Genomic DNA, 24,851 nt, shown 5'->3' on the forward strand with positions numbered 1-24,851 from the left:
GTACTGGGATTAAAGGTGTGCGCCACCACTGCCCGGCAATAGTCATACCTTTGATTCATGAGCTGAATTTGATTTGATGTTGATTTGAGTCAGTCTTACTGAGTGAATCTGGCTACCCTGGCACTTGCCCTGCAGACCAGGCTGACCTTTAAGCCCACAGATCTGTCTAACTGGGTGCAGCAGCCCTGCCTCCACTGCATCAGGACCTCAGCTTTACAGAGCAGAATCTTAACCACCTACAGATAGGAAGTAAAGGTTATAACGAGCATCATGGGAATCTTGTTTTTGCAAAGTAGTCTAGGCTAGCCTAAGTAAAAGGCCTCCAGCCGGCCTTGATCAGGTCCCATTGTAACACTTGGTGCTCAGAGGTGGCTCCAGGTGATTCAGGTTCTGTCCCAGCAGCCACATAGCAGCTCACAGCTGTCTGTAACTCCAGTTCCAGGGGATCAAACATCTTTATGGTACACTTACATACACGCAGACACCACACTTGTACATGTATAAAGTCTTTTTTTTTCTTCCGAGACAGTTTTTCTGTGTGTCCCTGGTTATCATGGAATTTGCTCAAGCTGGCTTCAACCACAGAGATCCACCTGCCTCCGCCTTCTGAGTGCTGAGATTAAAGGTGTGAACCACCACCTGACGTAACAGATTCTTAAGGAAGTGGCAAGACATGTATGCATGTGATACACAGAGGTTCACATTCAGGCAAATATTCATATGCATTCTTAAAAATCAAAATTTTATGAGCTGAAGGGCTAGCACAGTGGTTAACAGTCCTTGCTGCTCAGCACCTGTGTTGGGTGTGCAACACGTGGCTGTAGCTCCAGCTACAGGAGGTCCAAGGATACCAGCAGGTCCAAGGATACCAGCACTCATGCATATAACTCCACACAGATACAAATAAAAATACTTCATCTCAGTCGTTCTTTTGTGTAGTGACAGTGTTTTGGAGCTTTGGTTTCTTTAAAAAACAAATAGGGCTGGAGAGATGGCCCAAAGATTTAAGAGTTCAATTCCCAGCAACCGCATGGTGGCTCACAACCATCTATAGTGAGATCTGGTTCCCTCTTCTGGCCTGCAGGCAGAATGCTGTATATATAATAAATCTCCATTCACATGTATATATTCCCTTTAATCCTGGGTGTGGGGAGATGGGGCTCCTTCAGAGCAGCTATGATTTGCCTCCTGCACTAGTGGGCAGGGGCGTGGTTTTGCCAGCTGCAGATAGTTTCTGTGATTGGGTGACATTTGGAATTCTGGGAACTTTTCAGAGGGCATATAAGTGGTAGCACCCTGATGTGTGGGTTTGTTGGTTGGTTGGTTGATTGTTGAGGTTTATTGAATAGCCCTGTGCAAAGAAGAAACAAGAAGAAATTAAATATCCTGACAGCAAAGAGCAAACTTCTCCCAAGGAACTCAATGCCCCTAATCAGCAAGTAATCTAAAGATAATCTCAACCCCTTTCCAACTCTTGACTTTATTCAGGGGTCTCTCCTTTCCTCTCTATCCTAGTGTTAGCCGGTCAAAAGGGTGGAAGGAAAGGAGTGGAGAAAGGTGGAAGAAAGAACCCACAGAGTAGCGAAAGATGGCTTACACAGTTTCTGTGACCACAGCAACTCTTATAAAAGAAAGCATTTAGGTGAGTTTCAGTGGTTTGGTCCGTTATCATGGTAGCAGGCATGGTGGGCACAGCACTGGAGGAGTTGAAAACTACATCCTAGTCCACAGTCAGCAGGAAAAGAGAACGCTATTGGGCCTTCTAAAATCTCAAAGTCCACTTCCAGTGACATACTTATTCCAACAAGGCCACACCCCCTAGTCCTTAGCATCTTTTCAAATAGTTTTACTCCCTGGTGACTAAACATTCAAATATATCAGCCTATGGGGGACATTCTTATTCAAACTACATCTTTTGTAAGAAGTTTCTTTTTTTTGGAGACATGGTTTCTCTGTGTAGCCCTGGCTCCTAGCTGTCCTGTAACTCACTCTGTAAACCAGGTTGGCCTCAGAGATCCTCCTGCCTCTCTCTGCCTCCAAGTGCTGGGCTTAATGACATTTGCTGCCATCACCACTTGGCCTAAAATCGAAAATGTTTAAGTGGCTCAGTAGCATTGGAAGGTTCGTTACAAGGGCCAAGACTCAGTGGCACACTAATAGAAGAGTTTGTCCCCAGGCTCAGACAAGCAAGAGAAGACAGGCATTGCAAGCAAGAAGAAAAGGGGAAGGAGTCCCAAATGGTGGGGATCTTAAAGCATTGAGTAGGTTTAAAGGTACAAACCAACCAACCAACTGGCAGGTTTAGAACATCCAAAGCAGCAAGGTGTAGCTGGTCAGGGAGGGAGCTTGAGCAGAGTCAAGGCGCACAGGGCCTCATGCTATGCTTGGCTGGGAGTTGAGATGGGATGCTAGAGTTCTGGAGAAACTGAGCTGACCTGGTTTTCATTTTTTATCTATTTTACATGTATCTATTGGATGCAGGGCATGCACATCATGGTGTGTATACAGAAAAGTCAGAGAACTTTCAGGAATCATTTCTCTTCTTTCACCATGTGATCAATCTCAAGTCTTCAGGTTTGGCAGCAGGCCCCTCTACCCACTGAGTGACCTCACTGACCCAGGCTTCATTTTTGTAATTGTTCTGGGTGCTGGGTAAAAGGGTTGTGGGTAGAGCTGAGACAGATGCTGGAAGCTCTTCTGTAAGGGAGAGGACCGAGATTCAGACATTTTCAAGTAAAGGGGGGCAGGCAAAAGGCACTCACAGTAGGTGGGAACTCCTCTGAACCTTCATAACTGAAAGTATTTATTTGGAGAAAGGTTGTCAAAACAGGGTTTCTCTGTGTAGCCTTGACTGTCCTAGAACTCATTCTGTAGAGCAAACCAATCTGGCCTCGAAGTTTGTCAACTTCAACTGACCTGCAGTATCAGGTCAATTGCTAGCTGTCCTGAGCAGAGACAGCAGGACTTGGTGTGGGGAGCCAACAGAAGGCAGCTATCATCCTTGCAGCCATCTTGAGCCATATACCCTGATAAGAGATTTGATTACAACAGCCTACACAGCTGAGCACACTCTGATAACATCTTGCTTTGGATACCCAGGATCTTCCCTTGGGTGTGTGAGACTTAAAGCTGTGATTTAGAGCTGAGACTTAAGGGCATGACTTAGAGATCAGATTTAGAGACAAGGCCTAAGGGCATGACTTAAAGGCGTGACTTAGAGATGTGGCTTAGCCAAGCAGTGTTGGTGCATGCCTTTAATCCCAGCACTTGGGAGGCAGAGGCAGGTGGATTTCTGAGTTTGAGGTCAGCCTGGTCTACAGAGTGAGTTCCAGGACAGCCAGAGCTACACAAAGAAACCCTGTCTCAGAAATTAAAAAAAAAAAAAAAAGAGGCGTGGCTTAGAAGTGAGACATATAAAAAGCAAGAGGCAGACAGAAGAGTTCAGTACAACTTGGAACTAGGAATTAGGTTAGAGAGTACAACTTGGAGTAGGAATTAGGCATTGAGGAAGAAGACACTTGGACTAGAGAACTCAGAAGAAAGCAACAGATGATTATTAGGCATTAGGTATTAGGCACTTGGCACTTGGAGGAAAAACTTGAAATTAGACATTAGGTACTTAGCACTTGGAAGAAGTAACTTGGAACTTGGAGGCACTAAGGACTAGGAACTCAAGACTTGGGACTTGGACTAGGAAGAGAGACTGAAGAATAAATGGGATTGAATCACACTCTGTCTGGTCTCCATTCCTCTCCTCTGTCCTCACTCACTCTCTTGCTGAACCCCGACCCGCAGAATGGAGCAGCTTGGGGCAGTGCAGGCTCTAACAGTTTAGCCCCCAAGGCTTTTGGCAGTGCGAGTTCCAACACTGACAGAACCGTCTGAGACATTTTGGCCCCCAAACATGGGGTAGTGCAGTTCTCAACATTTCTGGCCCCCAAGTGTGGAGCAGCTCGGGCCACAACACTTTTGAAGCCCAATGTGGGGCAGCAAGAACGAGAGACCCAGTGAGGGAAGTTACTGGAAGAAGAATCTGCTGAAATTCAGAAGTGAAACAAAGGTGATCACCACGGGAATCTGCTGCTTCGAGAAAGGTAAGTCATGTTAATGAAAATGGGGCAAGAAATAAGTCAGCCTGAACTCAACTCTCTGTTTTTATTTTGTTGTTTGCTGCTCACGTGTGTTATTGTCTGCTTTTGTTTCATTGTTTGAACGCTGTCTTTCATGTTCAAAAGAAAAAGAAACGTATTTATCCAAAATTAGAATCTAAAATACAACCAAAGGTTGATAACGATTTGTCAGAGCCAGATTGTCCTGACCTAGAGGAAGAGGCAGCCGAACATTATGACCCTGAATGGCCCTCTTCCCAAAGCCCCTCTCCCAGTGCACCTCCACTTCCAGATGCTCCCCCAATGGAGATGGTGGTTATAGATCCCATAAGGGAGTTACAGGAAAAATATCTGTTCTTAAACAACAAATAGAGTTAGAAAAAGAGTATCAGGACTTAATTAATCAACTACAAAAATTAAAGACAGGGAAGAGGTCTCGAGAGGTAAACTGTGAAAATCCCCTTTCTGCTAAAAGTCGGCTCCCAACAAATGTCAGTCATGTGTTAAACTTTTACCAGTTCCTCATTTTGGCATAAATCCAAAGGGACTGATACCAAACAGTATCTGGCAAATGGATGTTACTCATTATAATGAATTTGGCAATCAAAAATGTATGTGTAGATACATACAGTGGTTTCCTTTATGTGACATTACGATCTGGAGAAACAAGCAAGCATGTGATCACTCATATGCTTGCTGCAATTGCTGTATTGGGTGTGCCTAAACAGATAAAAACTGACAATGGCCCAAGTTATACAAGCTCCAGTTTCTGCCAGTTCTGTGAAAAATTGGGAATACTACATATAACAGGTATTCCATATTATCCACAGGTCCAAGGTATGGTAGAAAGGGCACATCAAACCATTAAATGTCAATTTGAAAAAATTAAAAAGGGGGAATGGTACCCTACCAAGGGATCCCCCAGAAATATCCTTCATTACACACTCTTTATTTTAAATTTTTAAACTTTGGATTCCGAAGGAAAATCTGCTGCAGATAGATTCTGGCATCCTGACACCAAAAAGAATTTTGCAACAGTCCTCTGGAAAGACCCATTAACTGGAACCTGGAATGGGCCAGATCCAGTGCTTATCTAGGGAAGAGGTTCTGTTTGCATATATTCCCAAACTGCAGATGCTGCACATTGGCTGCCAGAGAGACTGATTAAACAAATAAACAACAATGACAAATCTAGGGAGGAGAAACCCCCTGAGAATTGTATTTTTTCTTCACAGAAAACATGAAGATGCTTCACAATTGCCTTCAAACGGGAACAGATTAATGAGTAAACCTGACTTGGGAAGTTATCAGTGCTGAAGGAGACATCACCACCTGAATCTCCAGGGTGGTTCTAGATTCCCTGACTTATGATTTAGTGGGGAACTAGATTGTTTTAGATTTAGTGGGAATTTAGATTGTTTAGACCCAGGAGAAAACCCACTACCACAGTTACTATAGTTGTTTTTTGGGTTTGAGATTGACTAGAGCAGGAACAGGGATTTCTTTGTTTTCTTTAGATCAAAGCTATGATCAGTTTGTATTTCTATAGATTTAGATTCTGACATAAGACATTTATAAACAGGATAGAAGAGGCTTACACTTTTTACTCCCCTGATAGAGGGAGTTATGTGTTGCCCTTAAAAAGAGTGTTGCTGTCATACTGACTGTTCAGGCATTGTTAAGTCTCTTGTCTCTTGGCTTGATTCGGTTCAACTAACTGATGGTTTTTGTATGACAACAGATAGACGCTATTCAAATGAAACCCACACAGGTCCATTATTACAGGCTGGAAGTAGGGGATTGTAAAACCTCTGTCATCAAGACTAACAAGGATTATCCCCTAACTTACGCGCTAAGCAGGTTAGTCAAAGACGGGTAAGAGAACACTTCAAGACCCTTGCCCCTAAAAAGGGAGGCCTCACTATTCTAAGATAGGAGCTCAACCAATGACTGTTGAGTATCCAAAGACGGGAAAGGGAGGCTGGGGTCATTTGTTCCAACCTAAGACAGGCATAGTTTCCATAAGTCTTCCCAGCCTTCCCTTTTGAAAAAAATTTAAAAAGGGGGACCTTCTTCCAGTAACTTCCCTCACTGGGTCTCTCGTTCTTGCTGCCCCACATTAGGCGCCAAAAATGTTGCGGCCCGAACTGCCCCACACTTGGGGGCCAGAAATGTTGAGAACTGCACTACCCCACGTTTGGGGGCCAAAATGTCTCAGACGGTTCTGTCAGTGTTGGAACTCGCACTGCCAAAAGCCTTGGGGGCTAAACTGTTAGAGCCTGCACTGCCCCAAGCTGCTCCATTCTGCGGGTCGGGGTTCAGCAAGAGAGTGAGTGAGGACAGAGGAGAGGAATGGAGACCAGACAGAGTGTGATTCAATCCCATTTATTCTTCAGTCTCTCTTCCTAGTCCTAGTCCCAAGTCTTGAGTTCCTAGTCCCTAGTGCCTCCAAGTTCCAAGTTACTTCTTCCAAGTGCTAAGTACCTAATGTCTAATTTCAAGTTTTTCCTCCAAGTGCCAAGTGCCTAATACCTAATGCCTAATAATCATCTGTTGCTTTCTTCTGAGTTCTCTAGTCCAAGTGTCTTCTTCCTCAATGCCTAATTCCTACTCCAAGTTGTACTCTCTAACCTAATTCCTAGTTCCAAGTTGTACTGAACTCTTCTGTCTGCCTCTTGCCTTTTATATGTTTCACTTCTAAGCCAAGCCTCTAAGTCACGCCTTTAAGTCATGACTTTAGGCCTTGTCTCTAAATCTGATCTCTAAGTCATGCCCTTAAGTCTCAGCTCTAAATCACAGCTTTAAGTCTCACACACCCAAGGGAAGATCCTGGGTATCTAAAGCAAGATGTTATCAGAGTGTGCTCAGCTGTTGTAGGCTATTGTAATCAAATCTCTTATCAGGGTATATGGCTCTAGATGGCTGCAATGATGATAGCTGCCTTCTATAGGCTCCCCACAACTTGGTAATATCTTTTTTTTTTTTCCAGTTTAGGCTGCGTATGGTGACCCATACTTTTAATCCCAGCACTGGGGAGGGGGCAGAGATAGGATCTCTGTAAGCTTGAGGCCAGGCTGGTCTACATAGTGAGCTCCAGAACATCCAGGGTTACAAGAGAGATCCTGTCTTAATAAACAAACAAATGAATAGATAACAAAACCCACCCAGTTTTTTTTTTCATTTTATTATGTATATAGGTGTTTTACCTAGATACATGGCTCTGCACCAATTGGGTGCCCATGGAGACCAGAAGACAATGGATCCCCTGGAACAGGAGTTGCAGTTGTAGACTGTTGTGAGCCACTATGTAGGTGCTGAGTCTCAAACCCAAGTCCTCTGGAAAACCAGCAGCCAATGCCCTAGTTTGTTGTTTGTTTGTTTAAACCTTGGATCATCCAGCTAGGAGCAGGAAGAAAAGGCATAGAATGAGAAAGATTCAGAGTTGAAGGTGGGCTGGAGCCTTTGGGTGGAGATCCTAGGAAAGCAAGATGTGGTGTCTTGGTTTCTGTTGCTGTGATAAAAACAAGTTAAAGAAGAAGGGGCTTACAGTCACGAAAAGGAGACTTCCATCTGGAGCTGGAAGCGGTTAGTCACATCACGTATCAAAAGGGTGTGCTGCTAGTCCCACAGCAAAGTGAGATGGACAAGGAAGCACAGACAAGAGGAATGGAGAAAGTCGGGTTGGGTTCATGACTTGGTTAAGAAACCACCACATTCAGGCTGGTGGTGGTCACACCTGGTTTACAGAGCTAGATCCAGGACCAAGGACAGCCGAAGGCTAGGGAAGAGTAGATGCACTCAGCCTGTCCTTCTGACAGGGAAAAAAGAAAAAAATATCAAGTGTGTGTGTGTTTATAGTTATATGTTGAGCTCTCTCTAAAAGGTTTTGTGCTTGTTGGAGACAAGAACAAAGTTGAAGTAATGGAGGCTTGAAGAATACAAGGAAAGCTGTGATCACAGGTGGGTTGGTTTCCCAAAGGTGGGCCTGTGTTTGTGAGAGCTAAGGGGTTGCTGCCCCCATGTGGCAAGTAGTAGAAATAACAGTCAAGACACCCACAAACCCCTTAGATGGTTCTGGTGACCATCATCCCAGAACTGCTTCCATCCCAGTTTCTCCTCCTTCCCAAAGTCTGTATCCCACAAGACCTTCTGCCTCCTTTCAAATCCTGCTCCATAAGCTAGAAGTCCTGGAGAAATTTTTTTGTTCGAGACGGGTTCTCACTAGGAATCCCTGGCTGATTTGAAACTTTATAGACCAGGATGGCCTCGAACTCTGCCTGTTTCTGGCTCCATTCCTGCACCCTAGTATTTTTATTCTGAGTGCAGGAGCACCCGTGTGCCGCAGCAAGTATATGAAGGAGTCACTCTGCTTCTTTCATGTGGAGCTCAGCTTGGAGGAGCCAACACTGGCCAGCTTTCCTTTTAGATTTCACGTGTGTGACTGTTTGGCCTTCTAAGTATGAGCGCCACAAAAATGCCTGGTGCCTGTGCAGGTCAGAAGAGGGTCAGGTTGTTCTATTTAGTGTTTCTGTTGTTGTGGTGAAACACCATGAATAACTAAAAGGAACATGAGGAGGAAAGGAAGGGTTGGTTTGGTTTCTACTTCCATATCTAGCCCATCGCTGAAGGAAGCCAGAGCAGGAACCTGGAGGCAGGAGCTGACAGACAGAAGCCATGGAGGGGTGCTGCTTACAGCCTTGCTCCCCATGGCTTTCTCAGCCTGCTTTCTCAGAACCCAGGACTGCCAGCCCAGGGATGATACTACCAATGGGCTTGGCAATCCCTATCTTAGGCCTTTTCTCAATTGAGGTTTCCCTCTGGTGACTCTTGCTTGTGTCAAGGTGACATAAAACTAGCCAGCATACAACTTCCTGAGAATTGGAGTTATATGAGGACTGGGAATTGAACCCCAGGCCTCTGCAATTACTCTGACTTGCAGAGCCCCAAGCAGGCTCTACAGCCCTAGCTTTTCTTTCATTAAAAGAAGTTAAGCCCGCCAGGCGGTGGTGGCACACGCCTTTAGTCCCAGCACTTGGGAAGCAGAGGCAGGTGGATTTCTGAGTTCGAGGCTAGCCTGGTCTACAGAGTGAGTTTCAGGACAGCCAGGGTTACACAGAGAAACCCTGTCTCAAAAAACAAAACAAAACAAACAAACAAACAAACCAAAAAATCAAACATACCAGGGGTTAAATGAGCTGCTTCTCTTTCCACTGTTTATTATTAATGTACAAAATATACAAAATCAAAAGAAAAACTCCTCAAATCCATTGTGGTTCTAACCCAAGACCTTGCACAAAAACAACCCACTGTTTTCATAGAAAACAACTGATGCCAAGACAGGGGGAGGAGAGGACTGGGAAGGGCCTCTCCTGCTGAGTCTACCCAGGAAGCCTCACTAGCAGGGCTCCTTATGGGCTAAGGAGCAAGCCCACTCCCAAAGGCAGTGCATGTAGTGCGTCAGGCCCGGTGTACCCGGCTCAAGTTAATGAAAGCTGGTCTTACGGAGTCTCTAGAATGGCTGTAGGCAAGAGTGGCCCAACACTACAGGCTGCCCCTCTGCCAGATACAACTTCCACTGGATACAGATATGAATGTGCCATCACTGAACCTAGCAGACCCACTATAACCTGGGAAGTAACAGTTGCATTCTTTCTTAAGAAAGGACCCAACAGTGACTGGCCCATGTGGGGCACAAGTGGGGGTGGTTTCAGAACTCAACTTCAGTCAGTTTGAGCCCTCAGTGCAGTGGGATATATAGTACCCCTCACCACCCCCTCACCTTGTGAGGATAACGAGTTTAGCTTGGATAGTTTCCTAAGTGCAGCTGACCAACTCAGTTCTGTGTGCATGTGGAGAGCAGAGGTCTCCAAGGTGACCAGCTTTAGGTTCTCAGGCATCGGGTTAATACTGGAAGGGGGTTGGGGCACAGGGCAAATCTCCTCACAGAGTAAAGCCAGCCGTCTCAGCAGTCCAGCATATAGAGTGTGTCCAGTCTCTCTCCTCTCCAGACTGGAGGGGAATTATGTACATCAATGCACACCAGGAATCAGAAACCCTCAGAAACCCAGCCAGGTGGGAACTGAGGGGGCCGGCTCCTCATCAGCTGGGGAAAAAGGAAAGTGGGCCTCACAGAAGCCATAACCGAGTGGAAGGAGCAAGACTGCAGTCCACAGGGGTGCGAGTAGGGCGGGCAGGCCTAGGGCAGTGGGGGCCCATTGACCCCGGGGTGGTAGAAGGCACAGTTGTTCTCATAGCGGCAGTTGCCCTTCATCATGAAGTGTCGGCAGACGGGGCGGTTTGACATGTCTGTGGGAACAAAGGCAGAATAGTTAGAAACAGCTAAGAGGTCACTGCACCGTCACCCTCCCAGCCCAGCCCCGGGCAACGGGGCCAAGTCCTCAGGGATATATAGTACTGGAGGGCTGATGTAAGGATGGAGGTGGTAACTGCCTTCCTGTATACAGAGAGCCTTAAGGATATGGAGCCTCATCTTGTCCTTTGTACCTCCCCCTGTGCCCCACAGATACAGTGAGGAACACTGAATCTACATGTGGGACCGCAGGGATGTCCTCACCTCCTCCATGACTGTGACCTCCATCGTGCCCTCGGTGGCCGCCTCCCCCATGGCCATCATGACCACGGTGTTCATGAGGTGGTGGTCCTCGATGGTCATGGCCTCGATGGCTAGGGACATCATGTGGCCGGTGGCCATGGGGTCCTCCGTGTCCAGGGCCTTCATGGGAACGATGTCCACCACTTCCACCCATGCTCCCTCCAGGTCCCTCATGGGATCGATGTCCACTGCCCATGCTCCCTCCAGGTCCCTCATGGGATCGATGTCCACTGCCCATGCTTCCTCCAGGGCCTTCATGGGGGCGGTGCCCACCACCTCCAACCATGCCTCCTCCACCAGGACCCCCTCGGCCATTTGGGGGTCCTCCTCCAGAACGACCTCCTCTGGCTCCTCGGAATGGAGGGGGTGGTGGTGGTTCATTTCCTCCACGACCCCCCCGGCCTCTGTGGTATGGTCCAGGACCAGGTCCTGGACCCCCACGCATTGGGCCACCTCGCATGGGGTCACCTGGGCCATCCCAGAATGAATCACCTCCCCTAGAAGGTGGTGGGGGACCCAGGAGACGTGGACCCACTGGTCCACCAGGGCCTCCATGGGGACCTGATAGAGAAAGAGGAAAACAGCATCAGTTACCTGTTATACTCGAGCTGTGACTCCTAAGCTGTTGCCAGGCTAAAATGAAGCAGTAACCCCACTGAAGTCCTCTCGCCTACCTGGCATGGGCCCTCCAGGACCAGGGGGGAAATGCTGCATACCCTTGGGGCCCCCAGGGCCTCCGGGTGGGAAGCCATTGGCTACAGGACCAGGACCTAGGAGCCCATGTGGCACTGTAAATGAAACAGGAGTAACATAGTCAGGAGGTAATTCTACAAGTTCAGCACGGCTTCCCATTAGTGTGCCCAACTAACCTCAGACCAACCCGGCAGAGCCGTGCTCTTTCTTGATTCCCCTCCCACTTCCTGCCCAGTGGCAATAGTACCTGGGCAAACCTGCATCCCCCAATCATGCCCAGGCCCCTCCCCCAGGTGCCAAGCAGCAGCAGCTGGCTCTGAGAATTACCCAGCATCTGCTTGAGCTTGTCTGAGTAGTCAGGCTGTCTCAGCAGCTCCTCTGAAGGGTGGCTGTTGGGACTACCCTGTGAGGGAGTGAAGAAAAGGACAGTGTCAGCAAGAACTTAGCATGTAAATGGAAGACAGGAACTGGGATAAGCCAGGCACAGGGTGCAGGCTGTCCCTGGCCACCCTGGGCTACACAGTGAGACTTTTTCACAAAATTGAAACCCAACAACACTGTAAATGAAAAAACAACAAAAACAAAAAAACTGGACACACCCAAAAGGGTGAAGATCAGGGGAGACTCTGAAGACAATGTGGGAGGCTCACGTGAGGAAGAGGACTCACGTACCATTATGGACGTAAGGATCTCCTGAACATTGATGCCGCCTCCTCCAGGGCCCTGGGGGCTCTTCCCAGCTCCCATGCTTCCCATGAGATTGGCCAGAACCGGAGGCAGCTTGGAGCCTCCTGCTCCATCAGGTGAGCCACCAGACCCTCCAGGCTCCAGGGTCTCAACATACGGAGTCTCATCCATGGCACACTCCTAAGAACAGACAAATACAAATCAGGGTTGTAGGAAAGAGCACAGCAGCACCCTCCCACGAGTGCCCACCACCACTTCCCACCCACAGTGGTGTGGCAGCGACTCACCTCATCCAAGGGGATGAGTTTGGGAGGAATGGGTTCATACGGCTCAGGATCAGGCTCATGAGGACTGTCGCAAACACCGCAGGCAAAGCGCAAAGGAGAGAACAAAGAACCACAAGCACGTTAATTCAGTTTTGTCAAGATGGTTTTTTCTTTTTCTTTTCTTTTTTTTTTTTTTGTTTGAGGCGAGGTTTCTCTGTCTAACAGTCCTGGCTGTCCTGGAACTTTGTAGAACACTGGCTTTGAACTCACAAGAAACCAGCCTACCTCTGCCTCTGAGTGCCTGGATTAAAGGCATTCCCCACTGTGCCTGGCTGCCCCCTGACTCTGTCTGGTGCCTCCGATTCCCTAGCACACAGGCAGTGTATGCCTTTCCTCACCTCTCCTTGTTCAGGAAGAGCTCCTGAAGAATGCCCTTCTCCCGCTCAGCCTGGATGTATCGCTCCTGGCTGTTGCTTCCAGGGATGACAAGAGGTGAGGGCAGAACCAGAGGCCTGGGGCACACCCAGGGTACTTTCTCCTCCATATTGTCATGGCTTAGTCGCCGAGCTGTCTCAAAAGCATGTCGGTCCGACAGTATCTCGCGCTTAGCAGCCTCTCCAAAGTCCTTGATCTTGTTCACATTCACTGTAGGGGAGGCAGAAGGCAAGAGGACAGGTAAGCAAGACTGCCCACACTCAGATTCCAACCCCAGCATGCAGAGAACTGGCATTGTACCTCGCTCAGTTTCATCTAGTTCAAAGTAGAAATACTCTCTCAGCTTGCCCTCCTCAGGCCACGTCACAGTTTTCCTCTTTCTGCCCTTCCGAGTCAGCTGGTTGGGATCTCCAGGGCTCTCCACAGGCTTTGCATCCAGAGCTCCTGGTTCCGAAGAGGCTGTAAACAAGACACGTTTCAGCCACAGATCCAGCCATTCAGAACAGCCCCAAGCCCAGGCCCAGTAGGTTACCTGCATCCATGAGCTCTGGAACTTCAATAGGGGGCACTGGGGTGCCAGGGCGGTCTGTGTCCATGGGCTCAGCAGGGGGTGCAGGCTCTGGGGAGGAAGGTTTGGCTGTGCTCGGCTCAGTGCTTGTTTTCCCTTCAAAAGGGCTGGGCTGTTATAAACGAGAAAGTACTCAATGAGCTGAAAAGACACCTAGGGAAACCAACCAGGACCCTAAATGCCCAACACTCCCACCCAAGCCCACCCCAGATGGCAGCCCTCGATGTCACCCACAACAGCTCCTAGCCTCTGCACCCATGTACCCTACCACCAAACTCACCTTGGCAGCAGTAGGCGATAGAACCTTCTTCTTCTTCTTAATTTTGATGCCTGGGACAGGGGCTGAATTGAGAGCATCCAGAAAACCCAGGCCCTCCATAGCTACAGAAGGAAAGATTTGAATTAGAGGAAATGCCTCCTTCACAATCCTATGCCTGCAGAGTCCAACCAGGAAACACAAGCGGGCCAGTGGGGTCCCTGCCCACAGTGACCACAAAGCAAGGTTCACACAGGAGACTTCCACTAGTCCATCTTTCTCCTGGCAGACTTTATCACAATTATAGAATGCACCACAACTCATTAAGCCAGCTGCTGAAGCCACCACTGAGAGTCCAGCCAGGAGGAAGACAGCTGGATTAGCTCATCACTTGAGCAAAGCTTCTTACAACCTATCTAACATGACTCTCATGAGAGGAGAGGTCCAGAGTTCAAAGCAAAGGAAGGTTCTCAAGGGCAAGTCTTCCCCCACCCAGAAGAGCTTTCCCTGTGCGAGCAAGGGCACTCCAGGCCTACTCACGCTGTGGGGGAATGATCTTCACTTTGATTTCTTTGGTGGTATTGGGGGTTGTGTTGAGGGGCTTGTACTTCTTCTCTGCAGGTGGGGCAGCATCGCCTGGAGCAGCTGTGGCACTGCAGAGGAAGGACAGAGGATCAAAGATCTCCCAACTCCCACTGCTCTCCAAAGACCCCAGGTTTCTCAGAAACCTGCACCAGTGCCCATACCTCTGCCGCTTGAGGGGGATGGGCTTCAGGTTGTACTTGTCTGACACAACCACGGTGTTGGAGTTCTTCTTCACAGGCACCAAAGATGGGGTGTCCAGCTCGAGTCCTGAGGAGAAACATGTTGACTTTGACCCTTACTGTTCCTCCCTGTTGCCACTCTCTCCATGTTCTAGCCTTGAATAAGTGTCCCAGCTTCTCCTCTAGCTGCCTTTCCTTCTCAGAGTTTGAAATGACAATCAAACTAGTAGCCCAAGGCACTGACTGTGTATGTGGAGAGTCCTGCAAAGCCACCTTACCAGTAGAACGGAACTTGGCGTGACTGGGTGCCGTAGTTCTAAGTGACTTGGGCTTCTCCTTCTTCTTTTCCGGGGCTTCCTCAGCCCGGGTCTCAGCCTTCACTTCAGTCAAAGGTCGCTCAGGAACTGCAGTTCGACTTTTCCCCTCTTCCTTCCTTTTCTTCTTATCTTTCTCTGTTACAGAAAAACAAAGCAGGTAAGAGTCTCATCTGGATTAACAGATTGTGAGAGGGGAGGAACCAGCCTCAGGACACCCAAGGGCTACCTCTAAGGACAGCACCCCGGCCGGGTAAAGAGGCCAGGACCGTACCTGCAGGCTGGGTGCTGCTCTGGGAGCGAATGACAGCCATCCAGTCGCTGACAAGAACTGATGCCAATTTCCGGAGCTCTGAAGGTGAAAAGGGGGAGGAAAATCACTTATTTAGCAATAATTTAGTATTTCCAGTAAAAACCAAAACAAAACATCTCTATTCAAGGAAAGAGTCTGGAGCCGATGAGGAAGACAGTGGCACTGAGAGCATGCTCTGTGGGGACAGCTGGAGAGCCAGCAATGACGAGCGAATGTGCCCTGCAGGGGACATGTTTTCTCAGTTACTAAGGGCACTCAAAATCAAAAAATTATAAAATGTCAGTATCTCAAAACACTAATTTCTGAGAATAAAACTAAAAAGGGTAGAAAGCTAGAAGGTAGTCCCACTCAGTACTGACATTCTCACCCACATGCAGGGTGCCCTGGCGGTTACTTCCCAGAAACACATAAACACTCCTAAAGCCCAGTATTGTGATTTAAAGCCAAGTGGGTTCCTCGCCTTCAGGAATAGTTCTTCGCAGTGAAGAACTTCAGACACATTCACAAGTTCCCCTGACATCAAAGGACACGGCTGGCAGAGACAGGGTTTCTCTGTGTAGCTCTGGCTGTCCTGGAACTCACTCTGTAGACCAGGCTAGCCTCGAACTCAGAAATCCGCCTGCCTCTGCCTCCCAAGTGCTGGGATTAAAGGCTTGCGCCACCACCGCCCGGCGGCAATTTTCATTAAACATAAGGATAAGTCTATATTTTTTATCACAATAGGTAAGTCTTGTAGCTGGGTATCATGGCTCATGCCTCTAATCCCAGTACTCAAAAGGACTGCTATGGGTTCAAGGACAGTCCAGCCTCTAAGGCCAGACCAGTCTGAGGTAAACCTGGTCTACTAAGTGAGTTCCAGGTCAACCACGGCTATACAAAGAGATGCCACATCAAATAAACAATAGCAAAAGGAACCACTCCTCCAGCAATGTCTCTTACAGGCATATTCAATGTGACAGTGAGCAGACAGAGAGGGATCAAGACCTGGCAGGCGCCGGGCGGTGGTGGCGCACGCCTTTAATCCCAGCACTTGGGAGGCAGAGTCAGGCGGATTTCTGAGTTCGAGGCCAGCCTGGTCTACAGAGTGAGTGCCAGGACAGCCAGGACTACACAGAGAAACCCTGTTTCAAAAAACAAAACAAAACAAAACAAAACAAACAAACAAACAAACAAAAAAGACCTGGCGGGCATGGTGCTCTGGAGACAGGCAAGTGAACTTGCGTTTGAGGTGAACCTGTTTGCACAGTGAATCCCAGGACAGCCAGGGCTACACAGAGACATTCTCTCTCTCAGAAAGACATAGAAAAAGGGAGGGATGAGCAGGGATGAGCAGGCAAAAAGAAAGGACAAGCCAGTAAAGGAGACAGTGACCCAGACGAGACCCCTCAGTGTCCGGCCCAGGCAGGACACCGACACACACCTTCATCCTCGCTTGACTTGCTGAGCTGCTTCACTAGTTTTGCTGTGTTGTTCTGTAAGAGGAAGAGGAGGCAGGAGGGTGAACAGAGGAACAAGCCAAGCTCACTCAACACTAGTCCTCCCACCCCAACCTGCTCCAAAACTTGGAGATACTTGTATCTTTTTAAAAAACTGTCTCTCTTTGTAACCCTGGGTGGCCTGGAACTCACTATGTAGGTAAGGCAGGCCTTGAACTCACAGAAATCCACCTGCCTCTACCTCCCAAGTGCTGGGATTAAAGACATGAGCCACTGGACTTATTCCTATTTTAGAGATGAGAAACTGAGGTTCAGATAATATGAAAAGTCCTATGTCATATGCTGGTTATCAGGATAAATCCAGTCTTTCACCTCTGTTATTTTACCTCGCAAATTCCAGATTGCCACCCAGCAGGACTGAAGCGAGCTGTTCTTCAGCTAGGCTAGCCCAGAGAGGGAGAGTGGGTACAGAAGCCTGAAGATACCTGCTTGAGATGGTCCACGGTAAGTGGGAGGTGCTGCAGAGTCAGCAGAATTTGCTGTAGGAGAGGAATGTTGTTGGTTGTCTTTGAATATGTTAGCCAGTTGTTCAGAAGCTTGTAGCCGCCGACATCAATAAACCTGTGGGCAGGTGGGAATGGAATATGTAAGCCTGCCTTGGTTCTAGAACTAGTAAGCTCACACGCCAGGAGCCCAGAGACCAGTCTCCCGCTATAGCCTGCAATCCAGTCACCTGTGCTGCACTTACTTGACGAGCACGTCTGGAGCCCGGGTCTGTAGGATGATGTTCAAGTATGTGCACCGACTCACCATCTTTCGTGCCTCCTTCATTAGACTGGAAAAGGAGTCAAATTAGACATGTAGCAGAGCATCGGCTTTGAGTATTATTAGTATTTACATTTCAGAGTCAGGGTCTTATTAGCCCAGGCTAACCTCCTCTCCTGAAAACTAGGATGACAGGCACGAGGGGGCACCATGCCAGCTTTTCTCCTACAGCATAAAACTCTAATCCTGGGAGTCCTGGAGGCCCCTGATGACATTCTTTGCTCCAGGAGGTAGTAACCAGGTGTCTAGGATTGTGGAATGAAATCTAGAGTCATATAAAAACCCAAGGGAAGATGGAAGGCACCCAAGCACCTGTCTCAACACACAGAAACAACTGCCTCCAGGGGGAATCAGGGATCACACATTTCCATTTGTCATCTAAGACTGCTTTTCTCTGGAAAACGTTATGGATCTCTGGAGGAAAATAACATTTTGGGTGGGCACAGCACGACCCAAAACTAAGGCAACGATTCTATTCTAGGCCCCCTTGCTTTCACCCCATCAAGACGCTTGTGATTGTGGATCAAATCCCCATCATGGCCAGCAGCCGAGACCGCTGCTCTCGTTCCAACCCCACTGCACGTGCTCTCCTCTACTGATGAGGAACCAAGGAGGGCAGACTCACCTGAAGATCTTGGAAATTCCATCCACACTCTTCACTTCTCCGTCCCGAGTAAGGAAGCTATCCAAGCCCTTGAGAAGTTCTTTAGGGTCTATGGGACCTGAACCCATGATGGTGGCTTCTGAAGTAAAAGAAAAAAAGAAAAAGAAAAAAAACAAAACAAAACAAAAAACAAACAAACAAAAAAAAACAAAGCAAGATAAATGGATGGCAAAGACAGACCCACTAACTTACTCCTCTAATCTTACAGTTAACACTCAGTCACTACTGTATGTTCAAGTGTACTATTTTCTAAATAAGAAAAATCAGATCTGTGTTCACAAAATAGCCTTGACAACTTAAGCTTGGGGTTAATGAAGACTGTAATTTTCAAGAGAGTATATCAAGGTTAAGACCCATGGCATGATGCTCACTTCTTCATGCTTCTAAAAAAGTCCTGTCCCAGTTAGCTGCTGGTAATTTTTATGAGGTGGGCAGCTGTAGTTTCCTAAGATAATTAAGACAACCCTAGATATCTGGGTAAGAAATTTAACAATCATCCTCTCTCCAGAAATCAATCCCCTTTATCTTGGCTGCTTAAGAGTCATAATCACAGGTGGGAGAATGAGTCGCTCAAGTGGTAAATGAGAAAACAGCTGGGTCCTGAGCAGAGCCCTTCCCCGGGGAGGCAAGAGAAGCTGTCAGACTGAAGAGGAGACAGGCAGGCTCTCATGGGCCCTAAATAAGGCTACTCACTGGCCAAACACCAAACAAGCTTTTATTGTTCCAAAGTTCAAGAGAAACTTGGCTTGTGGTTTCAGAAGCAAAGATGCAAACCCGACCCTTTCCTGCCCTCAAGACTCACTACTCTCCAACACTCCCAAGAAAAGCCCTAAACTAAGAACTAGAAACCAGGAACCAAAAGTAATAAAGGCAAAGCCATGGGAAGTGAGACTCCACTTCAAACCAGGCTGGGACAGGAGTGAGTTAAACACTACACTCCTTCCATGAATAGGAAGCCACTTCTAGAGCTGCAGAGAATTAGAGTTGCTATGGTTCTGACTGGGGGTTGTAGTCACACTTCTATCAGCACTACTTCTGAGAAACAAAAACACGGGCCTCCTCAGCAGCTGAGATGGCCAGGCCTGAATGGGCAGGAAAAAAGTGAGGGTCCACTGCATATTGCACAACACAGAAACAAGGCAGTCCCAAGGGTGAAAAAAGTCTTAAACAAAACAAAAATCATTGCATTTCCTACAGATAATAAGATTCTTACAAATCAGATTTATTTTCCCCTCAAACAAACCAGAAAAGTAAGATGTGTAAAAAAGAACTGACTGTTCTCCTAGCTTAGACATATTTAACCTAGGCAAAGAGGCTGTCAGACAAGAGTGATTCTCCAGATAAAACAAGATACAAATTTAGAGCGTAAAACAAAAAAAGTCAGCTTTAAATGTGGACTTCCTAATAACCCAGTTGAGCAGCAAGAGCAGCAAGAAAGGTGTAGAGAAAGGAGGGGTGGCAGCAGCCTCTGTTCTGGAGGCTGATGCCTGTGGGCTCAACACAGAGATGCAGGCAAGAAATGCTAAGCACTGAGCAAAATGTTCTAACTGCTGTCGCCCAGCACTCTGGGAACCTGAAGCCAGAGGAAAAAACAGTCAACACTGGAAATGTTTACAAGGAGGCAAGTCCACTGATGTGTGGTCATCTGTACACACAGAGAGGAAATCTCCCTGTGTCCTCAGTGATCTGTAGAAGCTCCAGGTATATAACAGATATATGTTAGACTAGAAAAGGGATGAATGGGCCCAAGATAAAAATACACACAAGCAATCTAGAGTAGGGAGTTTTAAAGTCTTTTATACTCAAATAAATCTAATAGAACCCCAAATAAAAATGTATGCAATTCAACAAGTCTTGAATTAAACATTGCTTCATCCCTCTGAACACAGCTGACTGAAACCCAGAGCTAAACACACTTCCTTTGTGCACCTATGAACTAATAGGCCTGACTCTGACGTTCCCCTCATTCAATGGGCAGACGAGGCAGAAGACAGCCTTTAGAGAAACTGTTCCAGAGTACAAAGCTGAGCCATGTCTAGTGCCCTCTGCTGGAAATGGGGCCTAGGTACTTTAAAATTCCCACTTATATAAACAAAAGGCACAGTAGTCATGGAAGCTAGGAGACAAAATAGTTAAGATGCTGTTATGTACATTAGGGAGGATGGCTGAACTTGTCTCCTTAGAGTAAAATATGAATGCTCCCAGTGCCTTTCTTCAGTATTATTTACTCCTTATTAGGAACCCTAAGTGCTTTACAATGTAGGTCCCTATTTTTATAGGCAAGCTATAAGGTCTTCCAGTGGGAACAAAGAATCCATCATGCTTGGAGCAGGTCTGTGGTGAAGTCCCGATAATGTGGTGACCAGGGTGGGCAGGGACAGTACTCAAGTATTCCCCTGTTCTGGAGTTTAAAGTTGAGGAAACTTTCTGTAACCATAAGGAACTCAGGTCATGTTTTCTTTTCTTGTTAACCAGCTGCTAATCTCCATGAAGACCACAGACAAAAGGAGACAAGGGAACATCTCCTGTGACTGCCGTACTTCCACCTTCTAAGTGCTGGGGAATGTTCTACAATCCTTACTAGAGATTTCAAAGTGAATTTGAGTTGAAGGTTATTTGGTTTAAATTGGTGGAAAACACTGATACTGGCTAGTTACTAAACTTCTACCACCAATGAATCCTGAATCTGTTCACAAAACAAGGTCCATGCAAGGCAGGATGCTTTAAAAAGGTCTTCTAACAAGAGGGAAAAGTAGCACCAGCTTGCCTTTGCTCTGACCTGGGCTGTCTTCCCTCAGTGTCTCAAGAGCTTCCTGCTATGACCCAACAGTGGGCGGAGAGTCTCAGGTGATTCACAAGGTTCTATACCCTTTCATAGTGAGGCCCTATGCTTCCCTCACCTTTATTTTGAACATCTTTTAAACTTCTTAGGATCAGTATTTGGCTCTCAATAAAGACATAAAATTACATCCACCACCCTGGCCCTAGAACTCTGGCCACCCTGTAAGAAATCAGGTTTTCCCAGGCTCCCTAGACAGTCTTGCTTTTCATCTCCTACCTAAGGTCCTCTTTACTAATCCCCTGCTCACTAGAGATCAGGAACCCCAGTGGGCAGAATATTCAGGTCCCAAGGTAGTTTTGCTGCAGAGGCACCTGGCAAACTGCTTAAAAGATAAAAGATGTGTGGTAAATAGACATGTGGAGAAGCCCTCCCATTCAATCAGAAGTCCAAGCAATAATGAGAATCCACACCCAGCAGAAAATGAGCCCTGTTGCACCCAAGTCACCGCAGACAGCAGGACAAAGGCTTGCAAACTCTGCCTAGAAACTCCACACTTCAACCCAGGACTTTAAATAAAAAATGGAAAGTATATGAAGAAACTATCAAAGGCCTGACTTTGAAAAAGCTGGGGACAGAGATAAAGAGCCAGACACCCAGTACTGCCCTTGAGGGTTCTCTCAACATGCACCAACTGCCCCAGCACTCAGCAGGGAGGAAAAGAGGACATTCCTCTCCTCAATGATTTAACGGAATTTCTTTTTAGGAAGGAAGGAAAAAAGAAATTCAAAAAGATGGCTCTTTGGGAAAAAGAAAGGTTGTGAAATGTAATACCAGAAATGTTTTTGCTTACCAGAAACCGTAGCTTGACTCCCCCTGCCTCGAGTTTACAACTGCAGCCTCCTTTCCTAAAGATTCACTTCTCATCCTAGTGCCAACATACAGGAACTAAGCAACTGCAGGTGATGGCACTGAGCACAAAGAGTTTATCCCCAAACTGAGAGGTGAGAATAAGGATGGTTTACAAGAAAGTCCTACAAGTACCCACCCTCCCCCCAGACTGTTACAAAGCAACCAATATTCAGGAAGTACAAGGACCCAGCCTGAGCAGCATGGCATATCGAAGCTTCATTAGGCCCAATTGTCTACTCGAGTTACAAGCCCTGTGTCTTGCCCCAGTCTCTCAGAGCTAAAGCAGTTGGGGTTGAATTGGTTTTCACCACTGTCAACTGAAGCAGGGTCCAAGCAGTTGTGATGAGTGAGTGGAAGGTGAAAATCAAGGCAATGGGCTGTTAACAAAAACCTAGAGGTACACAAGGACAAGGACAGCCTCCATCCCTAGTGCTCAGTAACTTTTATCCCTGTGAGATATTTCATAAGATTAAAGAAACAAGAAAAAACGCATTCTCCCTAGCAGTACTCTGCTCAGGGAGAGAAGGCATCTGCTTGGGGGTGGAGTTTTCAGAGAGGAAGCAAGCTGATTACATCACCTTTCACAGTGGCTCCTCCCCCTTGACCAAGCTTCTAGGGAAGCCCTAAGCTGACTGGCAAAAGAGAAAAACAAAGGAGAGGGACGCCATTTTGTTATGGAGAGGACTCAAAATTTAAAAGGCCGGCCAGATCTGCCGGTAGCTTTACTTACACTATAAGGCACTAAGTAAAAAAAAAAACAAAAAAAAACCAAGTCATCCCTCCACCACCCTAAATTTGACCTATCTTAATTTAGTTTAAGAGCCTACTACTGAAAATAAAATCAATTAATATACAATTTTCTGCGGGTTAAGAATCTGAATTTGCAACTGAAATTCAATTTGGTACTACCGCCGATTTCCCCAAGCCTCCTTACAAAGGGCAAGGGGGAGGACTTGGACCCCCTCAACAAATAAGACTGAGGGGGGAGGACAGGAGAAAAATGGGTCAAGACACAACCTGCAACGCCGCTTGCAAGACAAAAGGACAAGGAAAAGTCGCCATATTTGAAGCAGGGAAGAAAAAAAAAAATTCTTTTAACGACACAAATCTTCTAGATAGCATTCAATTGCACTAATGGCTTTTAAAATTATACTCCTGAGTTCCACATTTCCCAACCTTTCCCCCCCCCCTTAGCTGTATCCACCACCCACTAAAAAGTATAAAGTTAAAATGTTAATCACTTTTGCCTCTAATAACCTATGCAAGCTGAAACAATCACAAGACATTTACCTCCCCAAATGTTATATTGTATGTACTTGTTATATTTTGCCCTAAATTTAAGTGTCTTGCAATCTTTATTCCTAGATTGCCACCTATTTTAACCACACAATATATCCCAAGCAAATTACATTAAAATTGAGAGGATTTAACAGTCACTTTAAAGACATAGCCAGCTAATATTTCTCTCTGCCCATCTCCTTACCCTGCAATCTTTATGTACAGATTGCTTATTAATCTGGCAAATTGAAAGGCGTTCTGCTTGTCTCACACACAAAGAAGTGGGACTTCTGGGCCACAAGATCCACCATCTTTTGTATGTGAGCTCATTAACCCTTTTGAAGACTGCTAACCAGAGGAAGGTAACCATTCCTCCTTATAATAGCAAAGGCTTATGCTTTGGCAGTCTGGAAATTTGCTGGATTATCAAGGGTTAACCGTCAAAATCCTCACTGGCTGGCCCTCCCTTCACCCTCTCCTTGCCTGCTCCACAGCAGGGAAGAGGCAGGTGGTAGGGGAAGAGAGAACAAAGACTGTTTAGACCCACAGGACCTTTAATGGAGATCTAAGAGACCCGATTGGTCCTTCTCCAATACTCTACATTTGTTCTATGGTCTCATTTCTTCCTCTCATTATTTTTGGTTTCACAACGGGAAACGTTGATTTCTTGTTCAAGGCTGGTTTTTGAAAATTCGACACTTACTATCCAATTTTTTTGCGACGTCAGCACCTCGGGCTCAGGGGGGAGGGGTAAAATTTTGGAGGAAAAAAAGTAAAACAACCAACCAGGACCCAAACTCAGTTACTTGTGGGGCCTCATTGGATCAAAAAGTCTCTTAAAAAAGTAAAGACCAACTCAGTTTTCATTTTCCCCCCACCCAACTCCATTTAGGGAGAGGGGGTCGTTGAAAAAAATTCTGAGTGGATTCCAAAAAAGGAAATGCTGGATGAGTGAGATTGGGTGGGTTTGGGCAGGGAGGGTGGTTGATTATTTTTGAAGTTATGTGGTGACGGTCCTTCGGCCACAGATTTCAAGTCCCAAGCAGCGTGGGCTGGTGGGGTGGGCAAGATAGGTGGGGAGGGGCAGACGACACAAGTGGTTGGGCTGGTGGCTGCTGCTTTCCCTTTCCCCCCTCTCTCTCAGGATCCTTTCAAGAGTTTAGATGTTGCTGAGGCTTGTTTGTTTTCCTGATGGCCGGCCTGTCTTTCTCCGAGAAAATTCAACCTGGGGTAAAAGGAACACAAAAGGAGAAAGGTGTAATCAGTACGGGTCGCCTTTAAACGTTTCAAAGAGCCATTTCTTCTTGTCCCAGGACACAGCCGCATCAGGGAAAATGTGGCTGCCCAGTAAATCCAAACCCACCCGGCTTCCCCGGCCAACCGCTCTCGGAAAAACGTTACCCTCCAAGCGACGGAGCACCCAAACTTACCTCTAAACGAACCCCAGAATGGCGGCCGCCCGCTCGGGCGGAGTCTTTTATACCCGGCCACCGCCCAACGCACCCTAACGTGATGGAGAACCGCCCTCGTCGCGACGCATTGTGAGCGAGGCGAACGCTGATTGGCCAGCGTGAAAGCCTGGTCGCCAGCGGATTGGACGTCCCTCCTGAAGCCCCTTCCCTTGATCCCCTTCTTCCCTCTCCTTCCGATCACCTCTACGCTAGCGCGTGGTCGCCGTGCCCGGCACCTCCCTTTCCTCTGCCTCCACCACTTCCGCCCCGGTAAACCGTTCTCACCCTCAGTTGGTCGAAACGACCGGACGCATGCGCACTGAGAGCACCCTGGTCAAAATCGCAATCAAAACTGCTTTAGTTTTAGACAGTAACCATGGAATCTATGAGCCATCGTGACTGGTCCCGGAGAAATGCAATTTTGAAGGCTAGTTCGATTGTGACGCAGTTTAAATTCGCGTCTCTCCTCAGACCCCGCCCTTTGACGC

At 47.2% G+C, this 24,851-nt stretch overlaps 1 protein-coding gene across 2 annotated transcripts; it reads right to left on the reverse strand.

The window, feature by feature from the left end:
• Nucleotides 1-9,295: 9,295 nt before the first annotated feature.
• Ppp1r10 (protein phosphatase 1 regulatory subunit 10) lies at nucleotides 9,296-24,775 on the reverse strand. Of its 2 annotated transcripts, none has more exons than XM_034523908.2 (20): nucleotides 24,649-24,775; nucleotides 23,616-24,137; nucleotides 17,905-18,022; nucleotides 17,203-17,289; nucleotides 16,940-17,075; nucleotides 16,439-16,490; nucleotides 14,980-15,057; nucleotides 14,670-14,843; nucleotides 14,374-14,479; nucleotides 14,168-14,280; nucleotides 13,652-13,752; nucleotides 13,336-13,483; nucleotides 13,104-13,262; nucleotides 12,767-13,013; nucleotides 12,390-12,453; nucleotides 12,088-12,282; nucleotides 11,743-11,818; nucleotides 11,397-11,510; nucleotides 10,684-11,283; nucleotides 9,296-10,415 (listed from the first exon to the last, which is right to left on the reverse strand). In XM_034523908.2, the coding sequence occupies exons 3-20, from the start codon at nucleotides 18,009-18,011 to the stop codon at nucleotides 10,306-10,308; spliced, it is 2,667 nt and encodes an 888-aa protein (XP_034379799.1). In that variant the 5' UTR covers nucleotides 18,012-18,022; nucleotides 23,616-24,137; nucleotides 24,649-24,775; the 3' UTR covers nucleotides 9,296-10,305. The 2 variants fall into 2 exon arrangements, with proteins under 2 accessions (XP_034379799.1, XP_034379798.1); XM_034523907.2 differs by lacking the exon at nucleotides 24,649-24,775 and adding an exon at nucleotides 24,343-24,479.
• Between the last annotated feature and the right edge of the window lie 76 nt (nucleotides 24,776-24,851).

The sequence above is a fragment of the Arvicanthis niloticus genome, chromosome 20 (genome assembly GCF_011762505.2).
Source record: "Arvicanthis niloticus isolate mArvNil1 chromosome 20, mArvNil1.pat.X, whole genome shotgun sequence".
Classification (NCBI taxonomy): Eukaryota; Metazoa; Chordata; class Mammalia; order Rodentia; family Muridae; genus Arvicanthis; species Arvicanthis niloticus.